General features: G+C 37.2%; 3 protein-coding genes across 5 annotated transcripts; 2 read left to right on the forward strand and 1 right to left on the reverse strand.

Annotated features, from left to right (window-relative positions):
- The first annotated feature begins 119 nt into the window (after positions 1–119).
- On the forward strand, positions 120–3,047 carry LOC110429172 (SAP domain-containing protein). Of its 2 annotated transcripts, none has more exons than XM_021445072.2 (9): positions 120–441; positions 518–633; positions 751–868; positions 1,003–1,064; positions 1,182–1,233; positions 1,348–1,453; positions 1,638–1,793; positions 1,876–1,993; positions 2,104–3,047. In XM_021445072.2, the coding sequence occupies exons 1-9, from the start codon at positions 290–292 to the stop codon at positions 2,625–2,627; spliced, it is 1,404 nt and encodes a 467-aa protein (XP_021300747.1). In that variant the 5' UTR covers positions 120–289; the 3' UTR covers positions 2,628–3,047. The 2 variants fall into 2 exon arrangements, with proteins under 2 accessions (XP_021300747.1, XP_021300748.1); XM_021445073.2 differs by having other exon boundaries at positions 1,695–1,793.
- Positions 3,048–5,476: 2,429 nt separating this feature from the next.
- LOC110409622 (NAD(P)-binding Rossmann-fold superfamily protein) lies at positions 5,477–7,289 on the reverse strand. The gene is made up of 5 exons (XM_021419036.1): positions 6,906–7,289; positions 6,543–6,802; positions 6,281–6,374; positions 6,066–6,177; positions 5,477–5,859 (listed from the first exon to the last, which is right to left on the reverse strand). Exons 1-5 carry the CDS (start codon positions 7,039–7,041, stop codon positions 5,673–5,675), a joined length of 789 nt encoding a protein of 262 aa, XP_021274711.1. The 5' UTR covers positions 7,042–7,289; the 3' UTR covers positions 5,477–5,672.
- A 4,537-nt stretch (positions 7,290–11,826) lies between these two features.
- On the forward strand, positions 11,827–24,763 carry LOC110429464 (Transducin/WD40 repeat-like superfamily protein). Of its 2 annotated transcripts, none has more exons than XM_021445518.1 (25): positions 11,827–11,979; positions 12,166–12,331; positions 12,475–12,584; positions 14,174–14,339; positions 14,435–14,550; positions 15,156–15,228; positions 15,324–15,459; positions 15,603–15,763; positions 15,864–15,988; positions 16,069–16,168; positions 16,646–16,742; positions 16,990–17,041; positions 17,219–17,320; positions 17,409–17,555; positions 17,629–17,791; positions 17,905–18,147; positions 18,230–18,384; positions 19,019–19,147; positions 19,717–19,834; positions 19,949–20,144; positions 20,322–20,433; positions 20,516–20,670; positions 21,226–22,669; positions 22,984–23,178; positions 23,878–24,763. In XM_021445518.1, exons 2-25 carry the CDS (start codon positions 12,196–12,198, stop codon positions 24,352–24,354), a joined length of 4,908 nt encoding a protein of 1,635 aa, XP_021301193.1. In that variant the 5' UTR covers positions 11,827–11,979; positions 12,166–12,195; the 3' UTR covers positions 24,355–24,763. The 2 variants fall into 2 exon arrangements, with proteins under 2 accessions (XP_021301193.1, XP_021301194.1); XM_021445519.1 differs by having other exon boundaries at positions 14,450–14,550.
- Positions 24,764–25,034: the final 271 nt, after the last annotated feature.

The raw sequence follows: 25,034 nt of genomic DNA on the forward strand, positions 1-25,034 counted from the left end.
TCCTTTTCAAACGGACTAGCATGCACTAAAGCTGGATGCCAAGCCCACATTCAAATCAAACTTGTGGGCAATCTGAGAGTGGGCTTTAATTGGGCCTAAAATGGTCTATAGAAAGAGTATTGGGCCAGCAGCGGTACTCGAAGCTTTAAGACCCGAACGATAAGTGACCGTACATTGGTCGGCCTCGATTTTCTCAAAATTTCAAATTTCGTTCCGGAAAAGCAATAAATGGAAATTTCCAAGTTGAGTTTGCACTTTACTGTCGTAATTTTCTGTTGGAATTAATCACATGGCTGGCTCGCGGGGGAAAGGCAAACGTACTTTCATTTCCCTCTCTTCTTCTTCTGAGGAAGAAGATGAACTAGAAACTGAAGAAGAAGAAGAAGAAGAAGACGATGATGATGATGATGATTATGAGAATAATAGTTTTTCCAGTTCCAGGTATTTAAATTCGTATTTCAATTTCAATGACTTCCATTTTGCCTTTTCCTTTTTGATATAATTTTCAAGTCATCAGTGGAGATGAAACTGAAGAAGAAGGAGAAGAGGAGGAGGAAGGGAATGAATCAGACGATAATGATCGGACTGAGAACGACGAGACTCTCTGCAATCGAGTCATCGCTCTTCTCAAAGGTCAATTTTCCCCTATTAGAATTTAAGATTTTCTTTTTCTTTTTGGAAAATTGAGATTGCATTTGATCAGAAAAATATCCTTCTAATTATTATGATCCTTGTATTCCATTTCCATAGAAGGAGGTGAATTAGAAAGCTTAAGCTTAAGACAATGCAAAGCTTATTTACGGAATCATGGCCTCCGAATAACGGGCACTAAGGCAGTGTGCCAACAGAGAATTCTCGAGCATTGGAAGTAGCTTCTTCACCTTCTTACCATTATATAATAAATCCCATTCCGATTTCTGCTTTCATATTGCAATAATTCTGTATGAGTAAGTGTTAATTTTGTGAATTAACAGCAGTTTCCTTTTCCTCTTTGCTTCACAGGATAAAAGATGGGAATGCCGAAGCCCTATATCCCAGGTCATCCTTTTTTATCAACTGTACTGGTAAACTGGCTTTTCTTAACACTCCCCCCTTTCCCCCCTCTCTTTTTCTGCATTCCCATTAATGTTTTGGCTTTTTACGTGAGTAATTGGAAAAAAAATTTGGGCTTAATAATGCAGGTGATGTTTGTAAAGGAGATATTGTTTTGTTTGAGCAGAAGGTTTATGAGAAGTAATCCCCTATCTAAGCTCATATCTTGCTGTCACTTTCATCTCAGATACTCTATTTCTTGTCTTACATTTACCCTTTTTTGGGCAACGTAAATTGAGGTTTGGATTTAAACAGGTTCAATAAATTGACAAGGCAAGGGAGGCCTCTGGGGAGGAGAACTGTTGCTGGAAAGGTTGTTAAGGAAAGCTATGGTAAAGCTAAACAGCAACATACATTTACGGTAACACTAACACTTTATCTTATGCCAGGAAGAACGTTTTAAGTCCACTAAGTGGTGGACATTTTAGTTTCAAAAACAAAGATATGTTAAAACGGGGTTGGTTTTAGCTGTGTGAGGTTAGTTGGGAATGGTGATAAATGACAATTTGTTCCTTTCTTGCATTTTCCATAATTTTTTTATCTAGGAGTTGTTTAGGCCCTTGATGACACTATCTGCCAGTTCAATGTTTTTGATGCAAAAGGTTGAAGTATTGTGGTGCAAGGGGATCAAGAAATTGCCTTCATTATTTCCTTTGCTTGTAAAGGGTCGTAACCTTTACAAATTGAAAACTTACAGACAGGTAAGTAATTGGCTGGAAATTGGCTTTCTCCAGGCACTGCCTTGATAAGTTTGGTTTATTTATGCTTTCTTTTTTATATCAGCGTTGGAGTGATGAGGCAGAAAGAAGAAATGTACTTGCTGAGAAGCACAGACGAGGCAAAGCAGCAAGACTGGTGAAAGCAATGAAAAAATCAAACAAGAAGTGGACTAAAGATGCTGGTATGTAGAAGAGAGATGGAGAAGCAAAATATGTTCCTGTGCATTCCAATTTTCTTGACTATTGAGCACTGGAATTTTACATCACATTTTTGTTCTTTGGTTCTAATTAGGTACAAAACAGCAAAAGCATTTGCATCATTCACAACCATTAAAAAAGAGAAAAGCAACTGAACAAGAGAAAGGAAAGATTGTTAATGCACAAGGAAAAGCCTCTATTCCAAGGCGTGCAAATATGAGCAAAAATTATCAAGCAACTTCTCTGGTTGGACAGGTGAAAAAGAAGCAAAACTCAAGGCTAAGAGTCTCCAAATCTTCTTATAGTCATCGAAAACCTGTTAGTTTCACTGAAAATAAAGGTGCAACTTGTCATTCATATGGTGGTCCTGTGCCAAATCCTTATCGATCTCAAACAAAATGTCAACACCGGAATGCAACAAAATGTCAACACCGGAATGCACCACTCCATTTTGCCAGCTATGACATGGGATCCACTTCAACAATGGTAAGATCATTGCCTTTCAGACCTTATGTTGATGAGTGGACAGTACCTGCTTCACAGTACCAGGGGTTCAATTTCAACAACCACAGCTACACCCACCATGCCAACTCAAATCCACGCTTTTGCCATAAATAAAGGAATATGATCTGGTCTCCAGATTTTATGCATGTTGACAGGCTGTTATTATATCAATAGCCTTCTAGAGTAGAGGCATACAAATGGAGGAAGAATGATTTTCACTTGGTTTTCACTAGGATATCAAGGTGCAGGATCAACAGCTGCTAGTTATCTTCTCAGCATGGAAATGATCCAGATTGATAGGAAAGGGACATCTTGTGCTAGGGTTGTACATGCAATGCTTTGCTTGAAATCCTCAGGTGACATATTTGTGCACTTTTGGTACTGAGTCTCTGACTATAGGACTACGATTTGTTCTGTTAATGTTTTACAATGTTGAGTTTCTGGATAATATGGTAGCTGTCTACCAAATTGTGTTTTCTGGTAAATGGTCGGTATATATATGTGAGGCTTTGTTAATACTCTTATTCGTGCAAATTAGGGCAGCATCATCCCGATTTAATAAATTGGGTAATCACCGATTTATATTTCTCATCATCTGAAAGCAGTTCTGTATTCCATTCTTCTAGAACCTAACAATCAGAAGCAAAAATAACTTTCATTTTATTCATTCCCCCTCTTCTTCCCCCCTTCTTTCCCTTCCTTAGCAATATTGATATCCCACTGGTGATGATAGCCTTTGAAATTCCTGTCCCTGGATTAGACAAAGCCAATGGCTAAAGCTAGTATAGCCTTTGAAACACCTGACCCTCCAAATGGTATAGTGATGCTATCAGCCTACAGTCAGTTACTATAACAACCTTCCCATGTAATCTTTGGTATTTCTTCAGCCACTTGGTAGCCTGAAGTTCACATGCCTCTCTGTTGTGCTTGTGGTCTTCTTTCATAGGCAAGGTCGACGTTGGTTTTCCCATTTTTCACGATTCATGTCTGAATGTTGTTGAAGAGGAAACCAATGTTATCTCACTACATGTTTCATGAGAATGATGGTACTGGGTAGCACAGGAATGCACATGAAATGGGTGGTGATCCTGTTAATCTTTTTTAGATTTTTTCTTCTTGTGTTTATTCTTTTGATTTAATCTCCCACGAAAGCGATTTCTCCTTTTTCTTTTTAACTTGCAAGCATTTGTTTTTCCGTTACACTTTAGCTGTTCTGCACTCGTCCTTGCGATCACTGTTCTAGTCAGTACCAAAAGCAGAAATCCAATTATTGAGATGGCCCACAAAATTTGTCCCGTTTTGGACCATATCGCTTGTCAGAAGAACCGACCTACGCAAAAATTAAACAGCCTGACGAATGGGTGATGGCCAGCCCCCTTAATCATCGTTAACCCCTTAATCATCTTCCTAATCCGCCTTTCCATGTCTCCAGAATGGACTGATTTTGAGCCGTATTAGGCACCTTAATTGAAAACCCAAAGACCATCTTCCTATGATTAGACTAGAACGTACATCAAAATCCCCTTTTCAGGACCAGACATGATAGGGCAGGAACCCACGAATGACGGCTCCTGAAGGAAGGATTGTCAATCTTCTGCTCCCTAATTTTCCTGAAAGACACCTTTTGTTATTTTTATTACTATTCCTAGCCACCAATGGGTAATGACTGATGATTTAAGCCAATTTTTTCACTTTGGGTGGGGGGGAGGCTGTGTGTCCTAAATTAGAACACGAAGTCCTGATTTTATCCATGCAACCAAATGTCCCTCATCAAACGCCTCAACTTTCTTTCGCGGACCACTCAATATTATAACACTATCACCTAAAAACCGACAAAGATATTTTCCTCTTCCTCCAACTGTTTGTGATGAAAAAAATAATTAATAATAACTCGATTGAAATAATTTTTTGACGTGAAATATTTCTAAATACCTTTGTACCATTTGGTTACTACAAATAAGTATGAGGTGACATTTTTTATCTTTTCATGTCTAATAATTTATGAAAAGAAAATTATAGTGCATGGATATATTTTTTCTTAATTTATGGAGAGCCTGAAAACACTTTATTGATTTATATATATTTGACTATAATATTTGAATATTTAGATGAATATTAAATTATATATTATTTTAAAAGTTAAGATTAACTATTTTTATTTAATTAGTTGAATTTAAGTATGTTAATGGTTATTTTGTAATCGGATATTTTATATGATCTACAATTACTAAAATTAAGGTACCTTAGTATTGAGTTTGAACAAAGTTCAAGTAGTAAAATTAATGCTTGCTACATATTCGGATAGTAGTCTTGAGGTACTCGAATTAGATTATAAGTAATAATTTTTAATATTAAATTTTTATTATATATTATTTTTGGTTTATAAATTTTTTATAATTAATGTAATTCTTATCAAAATTCATTAATTGTTTTAAATAAGATTTTAAATTTTAATTTAGTTTTTAATGAATTAATTTTAATTTATTAATTTAATTTTCCTTAATACTATAATAAAAATTAATTTTAAGTTTATTTTAATTAGATATTTAGCTAGTATAGATATTTAACGGATAATTTTTTTTGTTAAGTAATATTTAACGGATAGTGTTTAGGTTATTTGAATACAAGTGCGAATAACAATTTAAAAATTTAATCGGTTATTTATAAAATACGAATACCTTATCAATTAATAGAATTTGAGTTAAAGTATTTTTAAAATAATGACTATCATATATGTTAACATCCCTAGTTGAATTCCACCAAAGAATTTAATTTTGATATGAAAATGAGTAGTGAAAAAACTTTAAAAACACATACGAACATTAAACAACGTGACATTGCACCAAGATGTATTTAACACATTAGCTCGAATTATAAACCAACAAGTATTTATACTTTTCAAACTCCTTATGGAGAAGGAGAAAAAAAAAAAAAAACCTTGAGTGAATCTTTTACATAGCAAATCTTGAAGTGCCAGTTCCAAGGACACTTTGAGATCCAATTCAGGTGCCTTGTCCCAAACAACAAGATAAGTGTACAAGAAATGGAAACTATTGGAGTAGATGATAATGATAGTAGAAATTGCAAATGATTTGAGGAGGGAGTCGAGCAAATGGGAAGATATATATTGTAAGGAGAGAAAGGGATGGAATTGAGTGGCTAATAGAATCTGGTGATGGAGGGACGGAGGTCAATCTCCTGGGTCCAAGCGGTCCGGTCTTGAACATGCAGGTGCCAGTAGGTCTGAGCCAACGCGTCTGGGTCCATCATCATGGCGGCCCCGTCCCCTCCCCCTCCGCTTTGCTTTTGCTCCCCAACCAACCCTCGCTGCGATGCCGATGGTCCCCTGCATTTGCATTTCACATTTATTGCTCATCATTCATCAGTTTTTTCAGTAACCATCGCCTCTTGATTGCGGAGACTTTTCAGTTGTACGTTCCCACCTTTTATTTAAAAAATAATTTTTCTAGAATATATCTCATAATTTTACTCTAATTTGGAGTTTTTGTCTCCATGAATATGGGATAGGATTCATCAAGAATAGTTTTATACCTGGGTGGACCTATAACCCCGTCAATGATAATATGGGCAACATGGACACCAAGAGGCTGGAACTCTCTTGCCAGGCATTGTGATAATGCTCTCAGGGCAAACTTTCCACAGCCTGTTTCATGTACAAGAAACTGCTAAATTATTCTCATTTTTTTTTGTTTTTTAAATTGGGTTGGGTTAGTTTTCTGATATGTTTAACTGGGGGTGAAAATTACATAGTTCAGAGAAACCAGCAATGCCGTTGAGTGAAGCTGAGCAGCCAGTGAAGAGAATCGTTCCTTTTCCTCTTTCCACCATCCCGGGAAGTACCTTTCATCAATTAGCATGTTACAACAAAAGTAAACTTCCTTCAAAAATTTGATAATGAAACCAATGAAACAAAAGCTGAAATCTAACAAGACAAAAGCAAAAGATAGGCTTCAGATATGGATTGGGATATTTCTGCTTGGCGAACTATGAGGAAACTAGAAGGGGTACCTGTTGAGCGCAAAGGAAAGCACCAAGGGATGACACAGCAAGAGATTTCTCAAAGGAATCAATTTTAATGTCAGTGAAGTTTGTGGGGTGCCAAGAAACTCGCTGATTTGCATTGTACACCAGAACTTCTACAAATCCTAGTGAAAGAACCCCTTCAAATGCTTCCCTAACACTTCTAGAATCCGAGCAGTCTATTCTAATTGCAAAGACTTGCGCTTTCTCTGCTCTGGCTATCTCATCTGCGAATCTCGACAATCTTCCTGGAAAACATGTAATCCACTGATTAGCACTGGAAAGAGCGATAATGGATAAAAGGGAAAAAGAAAAAAGGGAAACATTTTCAAAGCTAAAGAAAGAGGGCACCTAAGTCCCGGGCCAGGATGGCGACAGTATATCCTTCATGAGCAAACTTGCGGGCAATAGATCGTCCAAGCTTGGGCCCGACGCCTACAATGGCGGCGATGCCTTTGGTGGAGCTGGAGCTTGCCATGCTGCGCATCTTTAGCAAACCTTGTGAGGTACAAAGAGTTAAAAACCAGATAAGAACAGCAACAGCAACAGCAATAGTTTTATAGTGTTTGATACTTGAATCTCTCAATTTTCCCTGTCCGAAAGATATAAGAGATCTTATAGTTCACAGGAAAATGAGAGAGCAGATGGGACTGTGGTTACAAGCTGCTATCTAAGTCATTGCCTCCTAAGTGAGAGGCACTTTGATTTAAACCTCTCTTACATTAGAGTCTTGCCTCCCTTTTATATAACCCCACCATTTTATTTCTTCTCTCACTCCATCATCATATATGGAATGATGAATCTCTGAATTCTAGTGATTAATCCTGAATCACGACTCTTTCCTGAAAACTTTGCTTGGTTGCTAAAATGTCATTTTTCAAGCTTTTTAAGGAAGTATCCTTGTTTTATTAACATCAATGGTCATTGGTCCATATGCCTAAAGAGTGTTGGGGTTAGCTAGTTGGAGCGTTACCTAATTGTAACAGACTAACAGGGCAGGGTAGCAAATGCCAACTATATATATACATATATAGTCCCATCTCTACCATGCTGTTCAGGATTAAAATCCATGTTCAATATTGAACAGTTTAGCCTTTGCCCTTTCTTATCAAGTAGAGACAAAGTTTTAGAGTCTTCCAAATTCCAACAGGTTTCCAACAAGTTCAAAGGAAATTTCAAACAGGGCCAAGATTTTCCTTCACTTTCTAGGAATTTGTTGCCAAAATTTTTTTTTAAAAAAATTGATGGCAAACTCAACTGCTTTCCCAAGAAGGTAGGTTTGTTCCCAGCCTCCTGGCCTTCACACGAGGCAACTACATTTATCTGTGCTTTACACCGTCTATATGAAAAACAGTATAGCAAAAGAACTAGTTTCCTTCATATATGAGATTGTTTTTTCGTACTGTGTAGGGCCTCTTTTTTTCTTCTTGGTCCTGATATGAGAGATATCATATCCCATATGATTTACATTGCCTTAGCAAATTGTTTGGGATGATTGGTATGGGGACATCACATGTGCACAACCCTCCTGGTTTCCTAGCCAGTAAATTCTTGCCAATTGGTCCTGTAAAGAAGGAATATAGCATCAGTTAGTTTCGCTTTGCTTCCATCCTTTGAGAATATTTTGTGGAAAAAAAAAAGTGAAAATGCTTAGACGGACCTACTAGGCTCTTCCAGGACTTCGGGCACATGGAAAGTTCAGCACCTAATGCCAAGTTGTTCTTCCCGGGCTAACTGCCAAGTGCACAAGCATATATTTCCAGGTCAACCTCCGTGGTTAACTTCACAAATTAAAGGACGACGCATCCATCCATGTTCCTTTCGTATGATTGAAAAAATTCTAGTACAACCCATTAAAGCTATTCAACTGTTGTGTAATTTCACCATCTTGTATATGAATTCTACATATATTCTATAATGTGAAAATACCCAATCACTAAGTGCTTGATCAATTATAATTCTTACTAAAACCTAAATCGAAAATTTGCCTTTGATGACATATACAACTCCAATTATTCATGTATATCATAAAATGTAGACTATCCTTCTGAAGCCAGCTATAGCAATGTACCCAAACCACATAGCTTAAAGTAATTAGAAAACCCAAGGGGGAATTTCAACCATTAGTACCAAACAGAAGTAAAAAGAATGAATTACCTGAGTTACGCGGCTTACCAGTCATGCAACAGATGAGGAACAATAAGACACGGCAAGTTGGATAGCATCTTTTATGTTGTTTCAAGGGTGTTCTTTTTGTTTTCGACCATATCTTAATTAACTTTAAAGCTTTCTAAATAAGGCAAAGGGAGAGCCACTTGCCTGTCCGAAAGTTGTGTCTTAACCGCTGAATTTAGGCCTCACCTAAGATGCAAAAATGAGGACAAGAACAAGATAAGAATAAGAAATGAGAACTGTTTTGCCTTCAGAGTCTGTTAATTAGAATGCCTAGGGATGTAATGTTTTACAGTATAATGCTACCATTTCTTTCTTCATCTTTTCTATTTTATTTTCGGAATATTTATGAAGAAGTATAACACTAATTAACTAGCTGCAACCACGTCTTTTTGAAGGATTTTCTCCCCACACTAAAAATATGATGAGAAATGAATATAATCGAACGAATCAAGTAGCTATTGATATTGTTCTTGATTTCCTCTTATGATTGTGGGCAAGGTCGAAAGCTGAAAGGTGTTCAAGAATGAACTTTTTATACACAAGATATTTTTGTCGCGAACTATCCAAGCACTGGCTGTAGTCATCTTTGCCCCGCCGACAACCCCACCAGCCCATTTTTCTATGGACTAAATTGACACACATTCACGACTCATTTTGAGACTAGGATTCCTCTAACGTATGCAAGAATCCCCATCCTATACAAGCATATTTTTCCTAGCTAGCTAGAGCTTCTTTTTTAGATAAGGACGCCAGCTAGACTGTCTATTGGTCTGGTTGTTGCAGAAGTGAAAGGGAAGATACTCCCTTCCCACATTCAATCATTAACTGTGGGACCCAGCTAGTGGAAGTCCTATCTCAAACTTTTTGAGTCCTGTAAGAACCCTGGTCATGAATGGCCCATGTTTTTAAGGATCTAGATCTTCCTCCTCGATTTAGCTGATCGGTGGGACTTCTCTCAACAAGTCTTATTCTTCTTCAAATCAAGCTTTCAATCCCTTCCTGAGTATGTGGCTTATGTTTCCCGGCTCTAGATCTTCCAATGCCTGCCATGTTCTTTTGTTTTCATTGGCGCTGCTTGCTTGCTTGCTTGTCGTTGTTGATTATATTTTAATATTTTGACCTGTGACATTGGACAGATCAAAGAGATTTTTGTCCTAATAATTAGCCTTACAGGCATGCTACCGCTAGGAAAAACGTTTGCACTGAAAATGCTACTCCGGATGCTTAACAGAGGTTAAAAGAAAAACTACGAAAACCCAACGATATTGGTTGAAAGTTAGAGCACCGAAAGATGACTGTGGTCATTTTCATGATCTAATAGGCAACTTGCATGCTTTTCCCCTTCAAGAAGACAAAAAAAAGGGAAAAACACAAGAAATGAAAGAAAAAAATAAGGAAGAAAGAAGGAATGGGAGGATATATATGGCGTTCTGTCAATTTCATTACATTCCACCCAATATTCTGCTTTATTAGAGGTGTCTTATTCCTCAGTATCGTCCAAGAAATCCAAAGTGAGATGGAGAATTTGGATGAGCTCTACATGAAGACAAACGCAGCTTTAAATACAGCTTTCAATACCTATTAAGTTTTCATATTCAACTTGTATATGGCCCCTACCCTCCGAAGAACTCTGCGGCTGAATTTGGATAGGAAGGAGCCGTTCAGGCGCGTTTCAGTCTTAACTGAGCCTCCGATTCGTGGCTTCGGATAAAGCTTTCGTCCCTGGGAAGAGAGCGTGGTAGGCACTTTCCAATGATGATTTTTGGTGACATTGATTGCAAGGTTATGATGATGGTTAGCAATCTATATCAGATGTCACAAGAGAACGCCTCCAACATTAAGCAAATGATTGGAGTATAAATACTTCTATAATTCATTTCTTCATTGCAATGGGACCATATATTTTCCCCACAACACCAATCTTTCAAGATGACAAATGAGTTTTTCCAACAATAAATCTGCCTGAAAATGTCTCAAAACAAAGCCCTTTTCTTTCTTTTTTTACATTCAATTCCATCAATCGGGTGTGTGCATAGTTTAACTTTTCATCTTTTTCTGAGTGTGATTCATTGATTCACTCAGACAGAGAGAGAGAGAGTAGTGCAAGAGTTAGGTGCCCCAAGCCTTTAAATCGATAGTACTTTTACAGGGTAAAAACAACAAAGCAAAAAGAAAGAATGGAACCATTGACCAACCCATAAAGGTCAGACTTGTGGGAGCAAAAATAATAATTATTATTTTTTCCTGGTTTCTCTGAACTGTCCTTTTCTGATACCCCACATTTTTTTTGAATGTAGGGTAATTATCATCCTTTTTATTCTCAAACAAAACTACTTTTCTATCCTTTCCTTCTATGAAGTGACATGGATCTTCAGATTCCTTTCTTTCAGATGTGGGATTCTTTGTATGCACCAATTACATGTTCATAAAAAAAAACAAATAGGACTTATTTTAACACTGATTAAGTTGCAAAGCATTAATTGAAATTGTTGGTGCTGTGTTTAGCTCTTTTTTTTATTCATGAAAATTTTGAGGGGAAAGATATTTCGAAGGAAAACTAAAAATTGAAAAAAAAAGAAGAAGTAAAAGTTTTCATTTTTAAAAGATTTTTCTCCATATTTTTCGAAAAAATTTCCTTTTTCCTTGCCGATTATTAAGAATACATGATTCTTAAATCGGACTACATATATAAAATTTAATAAAAATTATTTAATTTTTCTTGAATAATTTAAAGATTCTTTTAGATATTATGTTTATTTTATTTTCCTCATTTTTCTTTGGAATTTGCCAAAAAAACCAAACACAACTTTAAAACTGTAAAGCCTAAGCCCAACCTTGGCCCAGTTCAATTGGGCCCATAAATTCATCTCAATAAAATGTCCAAAGAAAATACGAATAGTCTTCAAGCAGCCCTATTAGCCTAGACAACGAAGCCCAAATGGGCTTTAAAAGGTACGGCCCAAATTCCAGTTTCCCCATTACCATACTACCAAGGTCCAAGCAATGCTCGCTTAGTCTTCAAGGAGGACTACAGTAACTAAACCGACAAGAATTTAAGACATGGGTTTATCATAACAGGGGCCCAAATCCTCCTGTCTCCGTCACTCTCCGACTCTGCCGCAGAGTTCTCTACCTCGTTGTCTCTTGAATTTCATCAGCCTTCATAGTTGTTTCTCGATCTTCTTCTTCTCCATATTTCTCTTTCGAAGGAATTCTAGATGAACTCCCTCTTCACATAAGAAAGCAAAAGGTAATCAAATTAACATCAGAATTCCCTTCACTTCCCTATTGCAATCCAGATCAGATCCATTTGTCCCTTCTCTTCTCATTTCTGATTTTCCTTTTCGGATCCCGAGTTTTGGTTCGAAATTTTGCTGGTTTGTCTGCTTACATTTCTTCAGAGCTGAACTTTGTTGTTTCTTTTATGGTTTATAAGGCGGGAGATAGAGAGAGTTGCAAAGAATCAATGGAGTGGACCACGTTGCAACACTTGGATCTACGGCATGTGGCTCGAGGCATTCTCAAACCGTTACAGCCTCACGCAGCCGCTTTTCATCCTACTCAGGCTCTCGTTGCCGCCGCCATCGGCTCTTACATCATCGGTAATAGCAACTAGAACCCTTGCTAATTTGTCTTTGTGTTTTTTTTTCTTAGAATTTGGATGGATTTTGAAATTTGAAAATTCTTATAGTTTAGAAGCTGAATCAGCTTTAAAGGGAAAATCTTGGGTCTTTTTTGGTTGCAGAATTTGATGCTTTAACGGGAAGCAAGTTATCAACTATAGACATTGGCTCGCCCGTGGTTCGAATGTCTTACAGTCCTACAAGTGGCCACTCTGTCATTGCTATTCTTGAGGTTGGTTCCGAAATTTGAATTTTTTTAGCTTCGAAAATTTTTGATAGAATTGAATTACTGCATATTAAGATTGGTATAAGTACAATCTTTAAATCAGTTATTGCAGATGGAAGAGCATAATATTGGTATTAGTACAAGCTTAAGATTTTACTGCCATTCGATATGTTCCTTTAAAATCAGTCCAGAATGAGGAAACCGTTTGAATTTGTTTTGTTTCTAAGGTTGTAGTGGCATTCTAAAGTAGGGTGTGTTTTTTCAATGTGTGGCATTGATCTTGTAGATAGCTGACTTAACAGATTCGTTTTTTTTTCCTGCTCTCCAATTATTAACAAAACATGTTGACTTAAGATGTTTTATTAGAACCTACTAAGGATCATATATTTCACGCAGTTGTTCCTAAGTCTTGAGAATGGTGATGCGAAGCAGGCTATGTAGATATATAGAATGTCAGACCTATGTGATAATAAGCAAAATTCGGTAGTTTATTCATTATTCTGAAATTCCTGTTAAGATCCTAGTGTGCAATTTTTTATGTTTTCCTGAAGGTCAGCGTCTCTGTTACATAGTCTTTGTTACATGGACTCGTTATTTTGGGTCATTGTACTGGTGTCGACATGACACCACACTGTTATGGGTACGATATATGTGTCTGACGAGTCATCAACCATACAAACATAGTCTCTGCTCCGTTTGACTAGCTACGATTGCAGCTGGAAGACGAAGAAGAAGAATAGAGAAAGGGAGGGAGGGAATCCAAGTCTGTGTTATGCTGCTGGCTGGCAAAAAAGGAGAAGAAAACTTATTTCTGCTGCAGCGCTGAAGAAGATGAAGAAGAATAGGAGAAAATTTAGGGATTTCCTTTTAATTATAACTTGGGCTAGTGCAAGGAGCTAATAGTCAGGTCCAAATTCCATTCGAATTAGTCTTAGTCTAGCCCAAAAAACAAAAGGATATCTCTTAGGCTCTTGCCTAGCTAATAATTATATGGGTTTGAGCTTTGAGATAATAATCCTTTTAAAAAAGTGTTTTTGCTAGAATAAAACTATTTAAAATCAACACTGATAATAAAATAAGAAAAAGAGAAGGGTTTTCTTTTTAATTAGAGCCTAAATTAAAAAATAAAAATTATTTATATATGGTATTGCATTTGTATATCTTTAATATATTATTATAAGACGTATTGATGTGTCTGTATGTTACTTTTAGAGCCTTTTAAGCCGACTTCGCAAGTCTAAAACTTTAAGCAAAAGGGGAGTGAGACACACATGTCCGTATCCTACTTTTGGATCATTTTAAGCTGACTCCGTGAGTCCTTAACTTTAAGCAAAAGGCAAGGTAGACATGCAGATACCAGCAGTGGACACCCAGACCTGAGTTGCAACTGACTTTATCTTTTTTTTTTTGTACTTGAACATTAGATTGCATTTTGAAGAAAGTAAATATCCTTCTCTGACGTTTTGGTTCAATGCAATAATGACTATGGTTGTTTAGCTCTTGAAGCTCTTGTTTTACATGAATGGTCGCTTGCCTATATGAAGTTCTCTTACGCTAATCATAACCTTTATTTTTCTGAAAATTTCATGTTGCAGGATTGTACAATACGTTCCTGTGACTTTGATGCTGAGCAAACTTGTGTTTTACATTCCCCTGAAAAGAAGATGGAACACATTTCGTCTGATGCAGAAGTCCATCTTGCTTTGACACCTCTCCAACCTGTTGTGTTTTTTGGTTTTCATAAGAGAATGAGTGTAACAGGTTGGTTTCCTCGTGTTTTCTAATTTTAAATTCTTCTATGCTTACACCATCCTATTGTGCTATGGAAGTTATAAAAGTCATTTCTAATTCTTTAGTTGTCATGCATGAAGTTGTTGGGACCGTTGAGGGTGGGAGAGCACCTACAAAAATAAAGACAGACTTGAAAAAACCGATTGTTAATCTTGCTTGTCATCCTCGACTACCTGTTCTGGTACATATTTCATTATCCTGGGATAATTTATTCTTATCATTGTTATTATTTTTTGTTGCTTTATGACAGGGTTGTAAATGTATTTATTTGCTGAGATGTTCATGTTTTTTCTGAGATGTAGTTCCTGCTTGAGTTAAAAATCATTAGAGGCTTCAATGGTTGGGATATACTTATATAGGCATGAAATTGAACTTTGAATCTGCTTGCTTTTTGCCTGCTCTTTGAGTGCACATGAGAAATGTACTGTAATATCAAAGTGCTGGATGCTGAATATTCTTGTTAGTTTAATTCTGATGGAATCATTGCTGAAATGGATCTTTTCTTCTTGGCTGCAACTGAATTTTCAAAATCTCAAATTAATTCATGTTGCAAACAGATCAATAAGAAATCTGCTCTATTAAATTATCTGAGTAGCTAGCCACTGTTTTTTGTTGTGACATATCCAACTAATCAAATAGCTGTTGGACCAAAATCTGATCCATTTACCTGTCTAATTAATGATTTGTATCACTACTAAATGATCTTTTTCATTCTCATGATTAAGAATGTACTAAACAGCTGTTAATTTTCTGGTTCCTGTCTCCTCTTCTCTGGAAAAAAAAAAGTATGTAGCGTATGCAGACGGTTTGATTAGGGCTTACAACATTCATACATATGCAGTTCATTACACACTACAACGTAAGTTGACGAACTGATTCTTCAATTTTTATGGATTTTATTATATTGGTCATGTTCAAAGGTCATATTACTTTTTTCTGCCTTGTTTCTTTCAGTTGATAATACCATTAAGCTCCTTGGTGCTGGTGCATTTGCTTTTCATCCAACACTGGAATGGATTTTTGTTGGTGATAGACGTGGTACGCTTCTTGCCTGGGATGTATCAACAGAGAGACCTATAATGATTGGAATGTAAGCATTTTTTTCCGTCAGTTTCTCCTTTCATCTTCCTTTTCTTTTCTTCTTTTAAGGCCTTTGTGTTCTATGTGCTGATAGGAGTAGAAGACGATATTCTAGGCACTTCTCTGTTGAAATATTCTGTTTCTGCCATGCAGTGTACAGGTGGGTTCTCAACCTATTGCATCAGTTGCTTGGCTCCCAATGTTGCGTTTGCTTGTCACTCTTGCCAAGGATGGAACTCTACAAGTGTGGAAAACACGGTTGATGGTTAATCCGAATAAACCTCCCACGCAAGTAAATTTTTTTGAGCCTGCTTGTAAGTTACTGACACAAACATTCTGTGAAGGGAGGATATACATACATGTTTATCTTAAATGGAAATCACATACACAGATCTTCTACTGTTTTCTTTGCAGCAATTGAATCATTGGACATCCCACGCATTCTGGCTCAGCAGGGTGGGGAAGCAGTTTATCCTTTACCACGAATAAGAGCTTTGGAAGTTCACCCAAAATTGAATTTAGCAGCTCTGCTTTTTGCAGTTAAGAGCACTCACCTATATCATTGCATTATAAACTGTTTGTTAATTTCTGTAGTATAAATGTGCATTTTCTATGACAGAATATGACTGGCGGTGACAACTTGAAGAATAGGGCTGCTTACACTAGGGAAGGAAGGAAACAGCTCTTTGCTGTTCTGCAAAGTGCCAGGGGATCTTCAGGTGGACGTTTAGTTAATCTGCCTACATTTGCATTGTTGCATATGAAGAAAACATTCCATTTTTAAATAATTTATGCCACTATAATTTCTTAATATGCTTGATGCCAAGTGTTAAGTTTCTTACAGCAATTATAAAAGCAGTTTATATCAATATATTATGACATTTGATTTCTTATTGAGCACGAGCTTATGGAAAATTCTAACCTCATTGATGTGATGTAAACAGTTTCGAATGTATTGTTTTGTTGGGCACTGCTTTTACAGAATCTGTACTCATATAATCTTGAAACTATTGCTCATTTTATGTTTATCATGCTGTATACATTTGCTAACTTTCTGATTAGAAAATAAAGAAAGCTCTTTATGCTTTTTATGTTTTTACTCTAAATTATATAATTTTTTTCTGAATATCATGCCATGGTTATTCATTATACTTAATTCTTTGACTGTATTTTCTGAAAGTTGATATCACATGCAGCATCTATCTTAAAGGAGAAGCTCTCATCCATGGGTGCCTCAGGAATTTTGGCTGACCATCAGCTTCAAGCACAACTGCAAGAGCAAGACATTAAGGGGTGAGTTAGATTTGTTATCAAGCAAACTGGTCTTTGTAAGCACAGTCGGTGTTTGGAACTTAAATCTGGATGTGCTGACAAACCTGTTTAGTTTGGAGGTTGAAATCTTTAATTACTTTGGGATTAATGATCATACATTTATAGCTATTCCATATTGTTGTGCATAAATTCCTATCTTGGTAGTGATTTCGTTTGATGATACAATCGTGGGATGTTTATGAATGACCACTTATTTATTTCATGGCAGTGAAAGTAATCTTACAATTTCAGACATTGCACGGAAGGCATTCCTCTATAGTGTATATTTCTTCCTCTTCCAACCTTATTCATATCAAATTAAGCTATTTATTTTATGTATTAATTTCTAAATTGTAAAGTGTTTTTTATTTTTTTTGGGGGGGGGGGGGTGAGGGAGGAGAGGGATGGGGAGGAGGAGTGATTTACCTTTAATTCATCATCTTTCTTGATTGTTGCAGCATTTCATGGAAGGTCATGCGAAAACTGCTCCTATATCTAGGCTGCCTCTCATCTCTATTTTAAATTCTAAACATCAACTGAAGTACATTCCCGTTTGTGAGGTACCTTGGCTGGTGATATTGAATACGCATCAAAATCTATGTTGCCTTTGGTTAGCTTTTATCTAACATGACTGGATTTTTTTGGCAGCCTTTTCATTTGGAGCTCAATTTCTTCAATAAGGAGAACCGGGTTCTTCATTACCCTGTCAGGGCTTTTTATGTGGATGGTGGGAACCTTATGGCTTATAATCTTTGTTCTGGAGCAGATAGCATTTACAAGAAACTTTTCACATCGGTAAATGCTGAAAGAGATGTATTTTTATTGTTATGACAAGGCTGTGATCCTTAACAATAGGTTTTGCTTGCAGATGCCAGCAAATGTGGAATATTATCCTAAACATATGGTTTATGGTAAGAAGCGGCACTTGTTTCTCATTGTTTATGAGTTTAGTGGCACTACACATGAGGTGGTCCTTTACTGGGAAAATACTGATTTAAAGTTGGCTAACAGCAAAGGAAGCACAATCAAGGGTATGTCTGTCTGTTAAGCATGTTTGCTTTGCATGTGTTACCTGCTATTTTCTCTTTGTATATGCCTCAACCAGACTACTTTGTCTATGATAATTTTCCTTGTGAATTTTTAGGTTGCGATGCAGCATTTATCGGCCCCAATGAAAATCATTTTGCTATTCTTGATGAAGATAAGTCTGGACTGGCTTTGTATATTCTTCCAGGGTTGGCTTTAGAAGAAGTTGATGGAAAAAATGGTGCAGTTGAGCCAAATCTTTTACCTGATCAACCCGTGGATGCAAAAGCTAGTTCTATTCAGGGTCCTGTGTCATTTATGTTTGAAACTGAAGTCGATCGTATATTTTCCACTCCTATAGGTGCTTGGGGGCATATGATTCTTCATATCGGATATCATCATTTGTAATACGTGATACTGATCAATATCTTCTGTGGTTGCAGAGTCAACTTTGATGTTTGCTTGTAATGGGAAGCAGATTGGCTTGGCAAAGTTGGTTCAAGGATACCATCTTTCAACCTCTGATGGCCACTATATATCAACGAAAACAGAAGGGAAAAAGACTATAAGGTTAAAAGCAAATGAGATTGTGCTTCAGGTTAGTAATTCAACTTTTTAAGGATGACTTTTGATGTGTTTATTTCATGAAAGCCTTTTAAATATAACAATAAAATTCTTAAATAAAGTTTAATGCAGTTATATATATATTAACTAAAGTAACAGAGCATTTAATTTTATTAACCATCTCTGCTACTTGCAAATGCCTGCGCTTTCTTTCTCTTTAAATATTTAGTTAATTTTTAGTGAAATCTCAATCTAATAAGCATGTGTATAATGTCAGTTCATGAAAGGTTCTGTTCATGAATGTATTAGAAAATAATAATAATATAAGACCAGGAGTTCCTGAGGTCAACTGACTTTCTTCTTTCTTGTACAAGATCCCAAGATTGCTATATTGCCATGTTGATGAAATGAAATGATGACTATTTTGGGATCTGTTCCAATGTACTTTGAGCTGCCTATAAGACACATGCATCTTTATAGCCAAGAAAAAAAGCATTTATCTCCTGGAACTGAATACGTACATATCATATACAGAAACTCATACATATTTACTATGCTTTTATGTATCTATGTATACCTGTATGTCTGTTTATGCACAAAATCATGTATCCATCTGTAGGATCTAACTAATAGTTAGGATTTTTAACGATGTTTTTCAATATCTGCAGGTGCACTGGCAAGAAACTTTGAGAGGCTATGTTGCAGGAGTAATAACTACTCACAGGGTGCTTATGGTTTCAGCAGATCTTGACATACTAGCAAGCAGTTCCTCTAAATTTGACAAAGGAAATCCTTCAATATCCTAAATATGGAGCATAATTTTTGACACAAAATACACACATGCATGCATGACTGCATTTTCATGTTACAGAATAACCTTGTGTCCATGCATGCATGTAAAACTTTACACATATTTTCGGTCTGTTGTCACTGTACCCAATGTATAGCTAAAGAATATCACTCTTGTTTATCTTATATTAGAGAAAGTCTGTCTCTGACTCGATCTCCTGTTTCCACGACTCTCATTGGAACAACGCCTGCATCCACTAGCTGTGGTTGCTGACAGGGATATAATTTTAGCATCTTATTCTCTTTTTAGTTGTTTTGTTTCTCTTTTATTTGTTTTGCTTCTTCCTACTATTTTCCATCTTGAATAGCACTCTGATTTTGCCTGAGACATAAATCATTTGTCAAGACTGGACCAACGTAAATTCAACCTGCATTAATCTGTTAAGGGAAGAGAGGTTCTTTTCTCAACGTATGTGGTTACACTGTGTATATTTGCATGCATGCTTGTACAAATACATGTATGTAATGTATATAGTCAAGATTTGTAAATTTGTTTGACTGCCTAACTCATGCGCACTTTAGATCCCTTCTGTGGGTGGGACCTGCTCTTCTCTTTTCTACTGCAACTGCAGTTTGCATTTTAGGATGGGATGGGAAAGTGAGGACCATACTCTCCATTAGCCTGCCAAATGCAGGTTTGTCATTTTTCTGGTTCTCAATTGCTTTTTATGCCATTATATTGTATCAAATACAATTCAGTGCTGCATCATTATATTGTGGAGTTACTGAGATAATCTTCTTTTCTGCAGCTCTTGTTGGGGCGTTAAATGATCGGTTGTTGCTTGCTAACCCTACAGATATAAATCCCAGACAAAAGAAGGGGTTTGAGATTAAGAGCTGCCTAATTGGGCTTCTCGAACCTCTTCTTATTGGTTTTGCTACCATGCAACAATATTTTGAGCAGAAGCTTGACCTTTCTGAAATACTATACCAAATAACATCAAGGTTTTATACTCCCTTACTTTGTATACTTTCAATGTTTTATGCCTGATGTTACTCATTTAGTTGAAGTCTTGCTCCTATTTGATGTGTAAATATGTACTATTTTGCATTAGCTATAATCAAAGTGGATCTATGAATGAAACTTGACATCTGACTTTTCTACTGTTTTACCTTATTAAGGTTTGACAGCTTACGTATCACTCCTCGATCTCTTGATATTCTAGCTAGAGGTCCTCCAGTTTGTGGAGATCTTGCAGTATCATTATCGCAAGCAGGTCCACAGTTCACTCAGGTGAATGAATGATTATGTGATATGTTTCACAATTTGCTACCCTTTTACTTTTGGTTCTGAACTTGCTACAAAACAAACTTAGGTGCTGCGGGGAGTCTATGCAATCAAAGCACTTCGTTTTTCTACTGCTTTATCTGTTTTGAAGGATGAGTTTGTGCGTTCTAGGGATTATCCAAAATGCCCACCAACCTCTCATTTGTTCCACCGGTTCCACCAGTTGGGATATGCCTGTATCAAGTAAGCATCAACCACTGTCTTTGTCACTGCTAAATTTCTGGGTTTAAACATTTTTAAGGAACTTCTTGTCAATGGAGATAGCTACCTTCTTATAAAAGAAGAGGATCTGTTGGTATTTTTCAGAAGATTAAATTGTAATATATCATGCTAGATACTTGTTTGCTGGCCTGTGGTTTAGAGTTCATATTAATATCATGATTGCTACCATTGTGCACTGAAAATTTGAATTAGTATTCATACCAACCTTCCGTACATGTAAATTTCAGATAGATGACTACAAATTTTTGTTTGTGGTAAATACCTTTTTGAATCTTTATCTTAAAGTTATCTGTGTCCATTGGGATCTTTATCAGAAGTTCAACATACAAATATTGTGTGCTTCTTAGTTTAAGCATCTTTCTTTAGAATTATTGTCTAATATTATGTAATCTTTATTAAGAACACTATACATCTTCTGATCTTCTAACCATTGACATTGTTGCGCCTTCATGCCTGTTTGAATTGTTATTTTATGGTCCTTTTTTGCTTAATGAGACTCAAATTTTGAAATTGCAGGTATGGCCAGTTTGACAGTGCAAAGGAAACTTTTGAAGTCATAGCAGACTATGAAAGCATGCTGGACCTGTTTATATGCCACCTCAACCCCAGTGCTATGCGGCGTCTTGCTCAGAGGCTGGAGGAAGAAGGTGCTGATTCAGAATTGAGGCGATATTGTGAAAGGATATTAAGAGTCCGCTCAAGTGGTTGGACACAAGGCATTTTTGCCAACTTTGCTGCTGAAAGTATGGTTCCTAAAGGACCTGAATGGGGTGGTGGAAACTGGGAAATTAAGACCCCTACAAACTTAAAGAGTATACCTCAATGGGAGCTTGCTGCTGAAGTTATGCCATACATGAAGACTGATGATGGTGCCATTCCGTCAATTATCACAGATCATATTGGTGTTTACCTTGGTTCTATCAAAGGAAGAGGTAATATTATTGAAGTAAGGGAAGATAGCTTGGTCAAGGCCTTTATACCTGCAGCAGGTGACAACAAGCCAAATGGAGTCCATACTTCTATGATTAAATCTATAGATAAGTCCAACGGAGTTCTGGGTGGTGAATCCAGGGTTGATTCCTTGATGGGTCTGGAAACTTTAACCAAACCATATGATAGTTCCACTGCTGCTGATGAACAGGCTAAAGCTGCTGAAGAATTTAAGAAAACAATGTATGGCACAGCTGATGATGGTAGCAGCAGTGATGAGGAGGGAGTGTCAAAAACTAAAAAGTTACAGATCAGAATACGAGACAAGCCGATTACACCAGGCACTGTGGATGTCAATAAGATTAAAGAAGCAACAAAGCGACTTGGTGATGGCTTGGGCCTACCTATAAGCAGGACAAAGTCACTGACTGGTGCTTCTCAGGACCTTGGTCAGAGCCAGCAGCAACCTTATCCTGCTACCAGTGGGTCTGTGACTAACCCTACAGTTTCTGCCCCTGGAGATCTCTTTGGTACTGACTCATGGATACAACCTGCATCGGTATCACAAACAGCTCCTACAACCAAGGGTGTGGGAATTGCTGCTGGACCTATACCTGAGGACTTTTTCCAAAACACAATACCATCCCTCCAGGTTGCAGCTGCTTTGCCTCCTCCAGGAACTTATCTTTCAAAGTTGGATCAAACTTCTCGACAGGTTGAAGTTGGTGGAAAGGTACCACCTGACCAGGTAATTGCACCTGCATCGGATGTTGGTCTCCCTGATGGTGGGGTACCACCTCAAGCCCATGACCGACCTATTCCTCTTGATTCTATTGGGCTTCCTGATGGTGGTGTTCCTCCACAATACTCTGCTCCAGCTGCTGGTATGCCACAGCCTCAAGTTCAGCCTGCACAGACGCCACTATCCACACAGCCTCTTGATCTTAGTGCTCTTGGAGTTCCAAACTCTGCAGAGTCAGAAAAACCTGCTCCCTCTGCTTCTGCTCCAACCTCTGTGCGCCCTGGACAGGTGAATATGCATATTATGTTATCATTTCTCTCTGTTTCTGTCATTCTTAATTATGGAAGGCTCTTTTGTTTTGTAATTCTATAAACACAGCTATATGTTCCTAATAACTTCAAGTCGCATAACTTATTGCCTGGGAAAAAAACGAAATAATTTCCTAACGGTATTTGGAATAAAGGTTCTGTTGGCCTATTTGGCTTTGTAGCAATAATCTGTCCTTGTGTGTTGGCAACTCTGTACGTCTATTATTCTCTGGAGATGTGTTTATTATGTAGCTTCCCTTATTCTTGAATTTACTTTATATTTTCCCTTGATAGGTTCCACGTGGGGCAGCAGCTTCCGTATGTTTCAGGACTGGGCTTGCTCATCTTGAGCAGAATCAACTTCCAGATGCATTATCCTGTTTTGATGAAGCTTTTCTGGCACTGGCTAAGGATAACTCTCGTGGAGCTGATATTAAAGCTCAAGCTACCATTTGTGCTCAGTACAAGATAGCAGTAAGACTTCTTCAGGTACAGCATTGTTTTCCAGGCACCAACGTTTAAAAACTACAGCATTTGTCTTTTTCTTGTACTAAAGACTAAATCCTAAAATGGATTGATGGTGATAGGTTATGATTTAGCTCTTAATCATCCTGTGTGAGATTTTTATTTTGGCCAAATATTCAATAGTCAAGCTACTATTTTAGGAGCTAAGAGTTTTAAGCTTCTGTCAGATTTTGCAAATATCAATTTAGGTTGAATGTTCCTTCTCTTCTGTCATGATGCTGTCCTTGTTTAGGTTCTGTGTTGTTGCTAGTAGATTTTAATGATTTTCATTAGCACTTAAGGACGGTTGCATCATGTATGGGTGTAACTCCAAAGGCTTCTTATTGTGCTCATGGTATTAGAGATCTTAAAATGTACTGATCTCCACAGAACAAGAATGTATCTATTCTGGGGACATGGACCATTATTCAGAATTTTAATATGTCGTTAGTTAAATCAATTGTTTTCCATTGTATCTAGCTGGGTAGTTTATGCTAATTGATGATACTTCAACAATTCATGCATTCAAACGTTAGAATTAATTGTTGAGGTGGATATGCTAGCTTAGCAATAGCATTTGCTTACTTTATACCCAATTAAAAATCTCAAGCCTCAATCTTTGTTATTTAGTTTTAAACATGAAATCATCTTTCATGACTGGATATTACTTTGGTTCTCCCGCAGGAAATTACAAGGTTGCAAAAGGTCCAAGGCCCAAGTGCACTCAGTGCAAAAGATGAGATGGCTAGACTATCTAGACATCTAGGTTCTTTGCCTCTTCAGGCAAACCACCGAATAAATTGCATCCGCACTGCCATAAAACGAAATATGGATGTTCAGAATTATGCTTATGCCAAGCAGATGCTTGAACTTCTCTTCTCCAAGGCACCTCCAGGTAAGCAAGAGGAATTGAGGAGCCTGATTGACATTTGTGTTCAGAGGGGTTTAACCAACAAGTCTATTGATCCACTGGAAGATCCCTCTCAGTTCTGCGGTGCCACTCTCAGCCGTCTGTCAACTATTGGCTATGATGTTTGTGATCTTTGTGGGGCCAAATTTTCAGCTCTCTCAGCGCCTGGATGCATTATCTGTGGCATGGGAAGTATTAAAAGATCAGATGCTCTAGGAGGGGCAGCCCCAGTTGCTTCGCCATTTGGCTGAGATCATAGCCGCTTTTCCTATAATCTATCAAACTCTCCTGGAAGCTCACCGTCAATGTCAGAGGTTTTCTCCGACTCAGGAGCCTCTGCTACGGAAATCTCCATTAAGGAGCACTCATTTTACTTTTGTTTTGACCCCTTTCAGGTGTTGGGTCCTTTTGTCATTGAGAATCTAGCAGCGGCCACTAGGTATATAGTTTCACTTTTGATTTATTTGTATATGATTCTTTTTCCTCCCTTGTTACTCACCCCTCGTTTCCTTTGAATATCACCTTTAGTCCCATTGGTTTGTTGTGACTTAGGACCTTCCAGTGTTGTAATATTTCATATTCTAACAGTGTACTAATTCCTTGGCTGTAAATACCTTTGGTGATATGCCCATTATAAACAAAATTTTGATTGGTGTTTCAGATCTTATTCTCAAATAATTAACCTATTTTAAGGTACTTCTTTCGTAGTTACTAGAATGCTAGTGCGACGTGACACCAACATATGCTGTAACATACCTCGTATCCTATATGAACGTTTCATTTTTGGCTCATTCTCATTTATCACCAGCTCGAAGAAAATCTACACTTACTTGATTCATTAGCTTCAATCGAGCAGCTGTTGTGCAACGTGAAGCCTAGCGCTACAATGAGTCGTTCCTAACTGTGACTGCGCGGGTCAAAGTTCACATGT

This window comes from Theobroma umbraticum, unplaced genomic scaffold (genome assembly GCF_002168275.2).
Source record: "Theobroma umbraticum cultivar Fairchild unplaced genomic scaffold, ASM216827v3 scaffold_44.0, whole genome shotgun sequence".
Classification (NCBI taxonomy): Eukaryota; Viridiplantae; Streptophyta; class Magnoliopsida; order Malvales; family Malvaceae; genus Theobroma; species Theobroma umbraticum.